At 46.0% G+C, this 10392-nt stretch overlaps 1 protein-coding gene across 1 annotated transcript; it reads right to left on the bottom strand.

Moving 5' to 3' along the window:
• Window positions 1-6057: 6057 nt before the first annotated feature.
• LOC123041431 (uncharacterized) lies at window positions 6058-8853 on the bottom strand. Its single transcript, XM_044464042.1, has 10 exons — window positions 8468-8853; window positions 8293-8331; window positions 7788-7908; window positions 7630-7691; window positions 7330-7397; window positions 7103-7152; window positions 6817-6886; window positions 6614-6734; window positions 6414-6530; window positions 6058-6279 (listed from the first exon to the last, which is right to left on the bottom strand). The coding sequence occupies exons 1-10, from the start codon at window positions 8711-8713 to the stop codon at window positions 6184-6186; spliced, it is 990 nt and encodes a 329-aa protein (XP_044319977.1). The 5' UTR covers window positions 8714-8853; the 3' UTR covers window positions 6058-6183.
• Window positions 8854-10392: the final 1539 nt, after the last annotated feature.

The following is a 10392-nucleotide window of genomic DNA, read 5'->3' as shown; positions in this document are numbered from 1 at the left end:
AGCTTTTCTCCCTTAGTTTGCAGGCTAAGAAAATCATCGGAGGTCTTATACCTCTTGACGTGGGCACGAGCCTGAAATCCCAATTTCAGCTCTTGAAACATCTCATATGTTCTGCGATATTTCAAAAATGTCTTCGGTGCCTCAATTCTAAACCATTTAACATTACCGAACTATCATGTAGTCATCAAAACATGTATGTCAGATGTTCGCAACATCCACAGACCACGTTCGAGGTCCAGCACACCGAGCGGTGCATTAAGGACATAAGCCTTCTAATGTCCGCATAATTGCTACTGTCAACTTTCAACTATATTTTCTCTAGGAACATATCTAAAACAGTAGAACTAAAGCGCGAGCTATGACATAATTTGCAAAAATATTTTGACTATGTTCAGGATAATTAAGTTCATCTTATGAACTCCCACTCAGATAGACATCCCTCTAGTCATCCAAGTGATTACATGATCCGAGTCAACTAGGCCGTGTCCGATCATCACGTGAGACGGACTAGTCATCATCGGTGAACATCTTCATGTTGATCGTATCCACCATATGACTCATGCTCGACCTTTCGGTCTCTTGTGTTCCGAGGCCATGTCTGTACATGCTAGGCTCGTCAAGTTAACCTAAGTGTTTCATGTGTGTAAATCTGGCTTACACCCGTTGTATGTGAACATAAGAATCTATCACACCCGATCATCACGTGGTGCTTCGAAACGATGAACTTTCGCAATGGCGCATAGTTAGGGGGAACACTTTCTTGAAATTTTAATGAGGGATCATCTTATTTACTACCGTTGTTCTAAGCAAATAAGATGCATAAACATGATAAACATCACATGCAATCAAAAAGTGACATGATATGGCCAATATCATTTTGCTCCTTTTGATCTCCATCTTCGGGGATCCATGATCATCATCGTCACTGGCATGACACCATGATCTCCATCATCATGATCCCCATCATCGTGTCTCCATGAAGTTGTCTCGCCAACTTATTACTTCTACTACTATGGCTACCGGTTAGCAATAAAGTAAAGTAATTACATGGCGTTGTTCAATGACACGCATGTCATACAATAAATTAAGATAACTCCTATGGCTCCTGCCGGTTGTCATACTCATCGACATGCAAGTCGTGATTCCTATTAAAAGAACATGATCAATCTCATACATCACATATCATTCATCACATTCTTCTTGGCCATATCACATCACATAGCATACCCTGCAAAAACAAGTTAGACGTCCTCTAATTATTGTTTGCATGTTTTACGTGGCTGCTATGGGTTTCTAGCAAGAACGTTTCTTACCTACGCAAAAACCACAACATGATATGTCAATTGCTATTACCCTTCATAAGGACCCTTTTCATCGAATCCGATCTGACTAAAGTGGGAGAGACTGGCACCCGCTAGCCACCTTATGCAACAAGTGCATGTCAGTCGGTGGAACCTGTCTCACGTAAGTGTACGTGTAAGGTCGGTCCGGGACGCTTCATCCCACAATACCGTCGAAACAAGATTGGACTAGTAACGGTAAGCATATTGAACAAAATCAACACCCACAACTACTTTGTGTTCTACTCGTGCAAAGAATCTACGCAATAGACCTAGCTCATGATGCCACTGTTGGGGAACGTAGCAGAAATTCAAAATTTTCCTACGAGTCACCAAGATCTATCTATGGAGAAACTAGCAACGAGAGAGAGGGGAGTGCATCTACATACCCTTGTAGATCGCTAAGCGGAAGTGTTCAAGAGAACGGGGTTGAAGGATCATACTCGTCGTGATCCAAATCACCGGAGATCCTAGTGCCGAACGGACGGCACCTCTGCGTTCAACACACGTACAACCCGGTGACGTCTCCCATGCCTTGATCCAGCAAGGAGAGAGGGAGATGTTGAGGAAGACTCCATCCAACAGCAGCACAACGGCGTGGTGGTGATGGAGGAGCGTGGCAATCCTGCAGGGCTTCGCCAAGCACCACGGGAGAGGAGGACAAAGAGAGGTAGGGCTGCGCCAGGGAGAGGTCAAAACTCATGTGTTGGCAGCCCTCAAGACCTCAACTATATATAGGGGAGAGGGAGGGGGTGCGCCCCCTCTAGGGTTTCCACCCCAAGGGGTGCGGCAGCCCCAATCCCATCTAGGGTGGCGGCCAAGGGGGGGGGAGAGGGGAAACTTGCCCCCCAAGTTAGGTGGGTGCGCCCCCTCCCCCAACCCTAGGCGCCATGGGCCCTTGTGGGGGGGCGCACCAGCCCACCTGGGGCTGGTCCCCTCCCACACTTGGCCCATGCAGCCCACCGGGGATGGTGGCCCCACTTGGGCGACCCCTGGGACCCTCCCGGTGGTCCCGGTACGTTACCGATAAAACCCGAAACTTTTTTGGTGACCAAAACAAGACTTCCCATATATAAATCTTTACCTCTGGACCATTTCGGAACTCCTCATGACGTTCGGGATCTCATCCGGGACTCCGAACAATATTCGGTAACCACATACAAACTTCCTTTATAACCCTAGCGTCATCGAACCTTAAGTGTGTAGACCCTACGGGTTCGGGAACCATGCAGACATGACCGAGACGTTCTCCGGTCAATAACTAATAGCGGGATATGGATACCCATGTTGGCTCCCACATGTTCCACGATGATCTCATCGGATGAACCACGATGTCAAGGACTCAATCAATCCCGTATACAATTCCCTTTGTCTAGCGGTATTGTACTTGCCCAAGATTCGATCGTCGGTATGCCGATACCTTGTTCAATCTCGTTACCGGCAAGTCTCTTTACTCGTTCCATAACACATCATCCCGTGATCAACCCCTTGGTCACATTGTGCACATTATGATGATGTCCTACCGAGTGGGCCCAGAGATACCTCTCCGTTACACGGAGTGACAAATCCCAGTCTCGATTCGTGCCAACCCGACAGACACTCCTGTAGTGCACCTTTATAGCCACCCAGTTACGTTGTGACGTTTGGTACACCCAAAGCATTCCTACGGTATCCGGGAGTTGCACAATCTCATGGTCTAAGGAAATGATACTTCACATTAGAAAAGCTTTAGCATACGAACTACGATCTTTGTGCTAGGCTTAGGATTGGGTCTTGTCCATCACATCATTCTCCTAATGATGTGATCCCGTTATCAACGACATCCAATGTCCATGGTCAGGAAACCGTAACCATCTATTGATCAATGAGCTAGTCAATCAGAGGCTTACTAGGGACATGGTGTTGTCTATGTACCCACACATGTATCTGAGTTTCCTATCAATACAATTATAGCATGAATAAACGATTATCATGAACAAGGAAATATAATAACAATAACTAATTTATTATTGCCTCTAGGGCATATTTCCAACAATCTTTTGGAAGCAGGTCACCTATTTCCTTCACTTTGGTTGTGCAAACAATGAATTTGCTCCCTGGATTACTTCTCCTCAGTTCTTGTCCATAGTCCGACAACTGGCTGTATTGTGCTTTCTCATCACCATGTATGATCTTAAGTGCTGCACTCCTGGCCCTGCCAAGCTTCATTCTCACTGGATTAAGCTTGAACTTCCGCTGAACTTTTCTTCCAAATGTACCCAAGTCCATGCTCTTGTTGTCTCTGAACTCATCCATAAATATCTCAGTCAGGTACTTCACTGTTAAGCACTTGGAATCCCATGTTTTCTGACAGGTGTGCTCTCCATTGTACTCTCTGATGACAATACTTCCTGTTCTATTGTCTCTAGATGCTTTCAACCTCCAAGGGCAATCTGTTTGACAAACACCAATGAATCTCTCTGCCCCATTTCTAGCTTTGATGATTTTCACTCTGTTTTTGACAGTGTATGCAGTGGCTGCTTCCCTTAGCTCTTTCATTTCTCCAAATACTTGCCCAACCCTGAAGATTGGGTTTCTCATGTCCATTTCTGCATTGAATGTTCTGAATTTATATTTCAACTTCTCCAACTCATCTTTTGACAGGTTGAGCTCATCATCATCAAGTGGATCTTCCTCCTCAAATATCTCTTCCTCTTCTTCATTGTTTTCATTCAGTGATTTGTCAACATTCTGAGCAAACAAATCATCATCTTCATCTTCACAATCATAGTCACTCTCATAAAAGTCTGAGTCAGTTTCATTCAACTCTTCTTCTCCATCATTGTTTTCAACTGCATTTTCTGTATTCTTTGCATCTGCATCATGATCTGCCTCTGCATCATGTTCTGCCTCTACATCCTCTCCATTCTCTACATCATGATCTGCCTCTGCATCCTCTCCTTTCTCTCCATTCTCTGCATCATGATCTGCCTCTGCATCCTCTCCTTCATCTGCATCCTCTCCTTCCTCTCCATCCTCATTTCCATCATTGGGGCATCCTTTTAGTATGATTTCAGGATATAATGTCTAAATCTTGTTCTCCTCATCAACTAACAAATCCAATGTCTTGGCTTCTCTGCTGGACCTCACCATAGCAGCTATAACATCTGGATTGTCAACACATAGCAGGCCATCACCATAGTCTTTCCCTGGCAAAATCCAGTACACCTTGATTTGAGGGTCTGTAGGGTCATAGTCCATCCTTGACAAGCAATACTTGATCATCCCCAGTGACCATGTGTCTGTATGACAGTAGTCGAAAACTTCATGACTGCACCCAATGTAAGAGAACTTCAGTTCTCCACCTATGCATTCCCCCAAGAAAATTCCATTGTGCTCAAACTCCACTGAGAAAAACTGGCTAGCTTCTCCATTTGTCACTACAACAATTGACAGATGAAATTTTCAGTGCAACTGAATCTTAGTTTCAGTGATCAAACTCTAACTGAATCTGTACATGATTTTCAAACACAACTATGTACTGAATATCAACTAAAAGACAACCCTTTCATCACAAATCAATGGTAAAAACGCTGACTTTCATCTAAAAAAAGCCATGTACTTTTGCATAACAGGGAAAGTCAGGATTTTTTACACTGAAATATGAACTAAAATACCACCCTTTCATCACATTTTACAGTGCATCTATAGTTCAGTGCAACAATAGCATATAATCTCTAAATATGTAAACAATAAAATCACATCAAAAGACCCCCCTCAAGGACCCCCCCCTTTCCCTGTATGCTACCCAAAACCCTAGATCAAATCCCCTCACATTGCCCTTGATTGACCCCCCAATTCCCCAAATCAGCATCAAGAAACCCTAGACAAGCTCATGGAAACTACTTCCCTACGAACCCTGGGGACGCACACAACCAACCCTAGTGAGCAGATCGACCCAATTTTCACCCCTACATCGGCATGATCGGCCTGAAAAACTCTAGTGCGCCGGGTGCAGGAACAGGGGAAGCAGAGGAACAGGGGAAGCGCGAATAAGCAGGCCCTTACCGTATTCAGGAGGGAACTCGCGGGGTTCCCTACGCCACGGCTCCATGGCGCCTTGTGTCGCCGCCGATGAGGCCGACGGCGGCGTCGCCTCGCAGGAGGAGTGGGCGAGATGAGGAGGAACAGGGGACGTGGGCGAAAGAAGAAGGGAAAGGTTTTGGAAGGGGTTTGCATCGGGGCCGACGACCAGGTGCTTTTCTATCGAGGGATGGACTTGTCTGCGAAATTGCTAAAGCGCGAGGGTTTCTTTGTAAAAACGCGATCCGGGCCCGACAAAGCCTACATGGCGTGCCACATGTGCAGTTCGAGGTGGTTTTGTATGATTTTGTTACAACAGACAAGTTGGTGCAGTTCGGGGTGGTTTTGTATGATTTTGTTACAGCAGACAAGTTGGAGGGGCAGTTTTATGGGGTTTTATAGTTTCTGTAAGAAACTGTTTCCACCCCTACAAGTTTATGTATCAATAGTGGTATTAACTCTTTCTTTTATTGTAGCGTATGTAAAGAAGACAACCGAAAGATGCGGACAATGGCAATGGCATGATACGTCGCCGTTGGACCGATGCAGTGCCGCCTCTCTCATGTGCCGCTCCTCTTGTTCGGTTGCGCAACCCAAAGGCTGCTCCGCTTTGGCTCACTGGGCGTGCGTGCGCAACCGCCATGCATACCATATATGTTGAGAATTCTACTGTACTAGAACCCAGTGATATTTCAGAGCCAATCTCAAATATACACGCTTGCTCTCTTTCTACCGGACAAAACAGCCTGTCGGAGAGGTGTCTAAAGATTTGAGAGACAAGCTAGCCGCCCACAGAGTACTGCTGAAACAAGTAGGACAGTATCGTCTTGTGATCGCCCGATCGGAACCCGGTGTTTGGATCCATCAGATACGGTACCTGAAACACGAAGCATCAAGCGCGTTATCACATCGTGCGTGCTAGGAGTATTTTCTTGCAGATCAGCTTCTTTCTATGCCTGCAGATTCTCTTATAGGTTATACCATTGCACTTCAGCATCTCCCTGACTTTACCTGCTTAGAATTTGCTACGCTTAGCAGCGAACTCATCTTCGACGACCCCTGTCCCACGTTCCGGAGAACGTAAGGGAGCTCCAATTCACACAGAGCCTCACGCACGATCCTTGCGTACTGCATGAATCACCACCCATGCCTGAGAAGAAAATATGGCTGACTCCTACAGAAAAGTGCATCGAGGAGAGAAGGGTTCCTACGGTGTTATTCTCAAATGAGAAGAGTTCCAGCTTCTCTGCAGGTACCGCACCAGCTTTGCTCCACATTGTCATCCCTCTTCCAGCTCGAAGAAGAGTAGGCACCCATCCTGTGAAAATTGTACTGCAAAAAGCTTGATTGTATCATAGAATGACTGGAATGGACAAGTGAAGGAAAAGATATTCAAACAAGCAAAGTTGGATACCTCTCAAGGAGGCCAAAAGAAGGGCTCTTTCCTTGTCCATACTGTTTGAACAGGTACTTCACAATATCTCCTGCACATTCAGGGCACATATCAGTATCTGTCTATGTTTTAGCTTAGCAGCTAGTTTTACTAAACTATACAAACAGGAAGTTAGCCACCTTAAACATAATAATGAAAGCTATTGTTTTGTATGCCAACAAATAAAGAGTTTCAAAAGAGTCCTTCCATGGTACTACCCACTGTCACCACCACCCAAAGGAAGGACTAGCCAACAATTGGATCTTACCACTTTCATACATTGTGACGCCAGTACTTGCATCAACAAGAAGTGGAAACCTGTATAAAAAAGTAGGAACAAAAATTCAGTACAATGACCGTAAGGGGTCCATGAGAAGAAATGGTGCCATAGTAATGCCAAAAATGTTAACCATGAATGCAGTATTTATGAAGTTTCCAATCAGCATTTGTGTTCAACTGAAGCTATAAGTAAATGCGGAATTGATGAAGACATACTGCTCCTTCCCTCCAATTTTCCTGACCACATCTCTATGCCTCAGTGACCCTTTTGGGCAAGGATAAACCTGCACTTTTTTAGTATTTGGGGGCAAAGTTATCAAGTAGCAAAAATACCAAATTACAATATCATGTTAAGAGTCCAAAGGAAAGGCAATTTAATCCTTGACATATATTGCCACGCAACTATAATGCAATTCCCATAAAGGAGAACAGTGATTTTCCTAAACACTGATTTATAATCACAGAATACGGTTGTAGGAACGAATGAAGAGGCACTATAAAGAGATGGTTGAACACCTCCGCAGAAAGATCAAGCTCAGTCATGGCCTCCCTGACTCTCCTACAGAAGGGACATGCTTCTATCGGAAAGGTAACAAAAGATGTGATCAGTACATTCTGAAATTACTAGTTTGACATGCCACAAGGCAGAACCAACAGAAAGAAAGAACAATTACCAAACTCATACAGTTGAAGAGTCGGAGCACTCGTTGGTGTACTAACGCTTTCTGTGCTACTAGCTGCAACATTTGATCCCCACGGCAGTCTAGCTAAACTTGAAAGGGAAGATGTGGCCACCTGGCAAACAATAAATTAACAGCAGATGGTCACTGAGAGGCAGGTGGACAAAAATCAGTGCCGAAAGGCCTGAGTACACATCAAGAGAAACTTTTGCACCAATTACAGTATTAGAATAGAAGTTTCCTTTTGCTCCCACAGGGTATTCGTATGGTAACAATTTCACCTGTTGCTACCATTTCAGTAAACTCTAGGTTATAATCCAAGTCGTCTGTTTTTCGGTGCTTTTTGTTTTGTTTTGTTTTTCCTTGTGATGCTCTCATGTAATGAGTTCCCGTGCTGGTCATTTTTCTTCCCTTCTGAGTACTTATTAGTGTCGATCTAGGATTTTGCGAATACAGTACCATTCAATCCGAATGTGCCAAAAAGTTATACGAAGATTACCTCCACGATGTCATTCCGCTCTTGAGAAGGATCCCCGCCCTGCATTTCAGTTCACAAAAACAAACACATTTTTAGCAAACACCCAAGTTCAGTGGGAAGAACCTGAAGCAGTTAGTTTGATTTATATGTAAAGGAGTATAAAGAAAACTAACTGCGGCAGGCAGCAGCTAGTTACCCCGAAGAACTTGAGAAGCGGGCACAAAAACGACAGGACGCTGCTGCTGGCGGGGGCGGAGGTGGTTTCAGTATTCTCGCCCGGTTCCGCGGTCGGAGGCCGCGCTCGTGTGAGGGTGAGCGCATTAGACGAGCGGCGGGGTAGGCGAGGTCCAGCTCGGGCTCGGGCAGGAGAGCGCTCCGGAGGTGAGGCCCGAGATGCAGGGCGGGGGTGGGGATGGCGGGTGGGGTGCGCGAGGGGAAGCATGCTGCGGCCTGCGGGCGCGAGCCGGGGGGAGAGGCGAGAGGCGACTCGGGAGCTTGGCGGGCGTCACCGGCGAGTGGTCGTCATCGCGGCACGGGGGCTGGCGACTGAAGCTCCGGTTAGGATGACTCCGTCGCGATTCACGGACCTGCACACGGGGTGGCCAGAGCTAGCCGCCGGTCGGCCGATCTGAGCTCCGGATCGGTCACCTGCCTAACACCATTGGATGCGAGTGAGTACGACCATTGGATTATTCCCTTCGCTTCATCTCATCTCCGACAGTCAACGCACAAGGAAAAATCTTTTTCCCCTCCGGTAGGCGAGGCATCAGCATAGCAGGCTCATGCGCCTGTACCCCGCTTTGCCGCCCCTCGGTTGTCGTTGTCACCCTCGCACCCGATTGCCATGCTACGCAGGTGGTGTAGGTCACAACACCCCGTCGTTGTAGTCGTAGCACCGGCGCCCCCTTCACCCCGTGCTCATCGCAGCCACCATTGCCGGTCCCAGCACTAGGGTTTGTCAGTTGCAACATCGAACGACACTCTACCCCGAGCTTATAGCAATTAGTTCCAGCATCGGGGATCACTGGCCGCAACACCATGTCGACGTAGTCACCACACCGGCCATCTCTCCGCCCCGAGCTTGTAGCAGCCTACATCGATGGTTCCAGCATCGAGGGTCACTAGTTCCAGCATCTAGGGTCGCCGGCCGCAGCACCATGTCGCCGCACCAATCGTCCCTCCACCCTGAGCTTGTAGCAGCAAACATCACCAGTTCCAGCATCGGGGGTCACTAGTTCTAGCATCTGGGATCGTAGGTCGTAGCACCCTATCACTGCACCGGTCGTGTCTCCACCTCGAGCTTGTAGCATCCAACATCGTCGGTTCTGGCACCGGGGGTCACCGGTTCCGACATATAGGACCGTTGGTCATAGCACCATGTCGCTGCATCGGCCGCTCCCTCGCCCCGAGCTTGTAGCAGCCAACATAGTTGGTTGCAAGTACCTTCTTGCAGGAGGATTTAGGAACAAATGACCAGTTATATTCCTCCCTAAGGTGTTTGCTCAAACTTGGCAAGGGGATATTGGTCATATTATGTGTATGGTGTCTTCTGTTATTTACTTTAGATATCAGTACAGAATATTTTAACGTCATCTACTTAGTTTACACATCATATACGCGAATGTCATCTACTTACCATGTCATCATGTTTACTTATACAACATATATGTTAATTATGTCCCGTCATCCTATTAGTTAGACATCATATATGTGAATCGTTGGAAATATGCCCTAGAGGCAATAATAAATGTTATTATTTATTTCCAAGTTTACGATTAATGTTTATTTTCTGTGATGTAATTGAATGGTTCTCGGGTCTACATTTAAATGAAATTTGGCACAGAGATCATGCATTCGATATTTGTGCGAGAAAAAAATGTCGCGATTGGGAGGTTGTAATTCTTAGGTATGGAAATCCGCACCAATGATCCACACCAATACTTCTTCCATTGCACACTTGTTGGTAAAGATCAATCTATTCTCATATGCATCTTCATATGATCTTAGGAGTTTGATTTTTAGGACGATTTTTTTTATTTCTACTACATTTTCCCAACATGAATTATGTCATGTCATCCTGTTAATTATATATCATATATGTGAATTATATTATGTCATCAT

The sequence above is a fragment of the Triticum aestivum genome, chromosome 2B (assembly GCF_018294505.1).
Source record: "Triticum aestivum cultivar Chinese Spring chromosome 2B, IWGSC CS RefSeq v2.1, whole genome shotgun sequence".
Lineage (NCBI taxonomy): Eukaryota > Viridiplantae > Streptophyta > Magnoliopsida > Poales > Poaceae > Triticum > Triticum aestivum.
The sequence above is the reverse complement of the archived record's forward strand: the minus strand, read 5'-3'. Positions and strand labels throughout refer to the sequence as shown.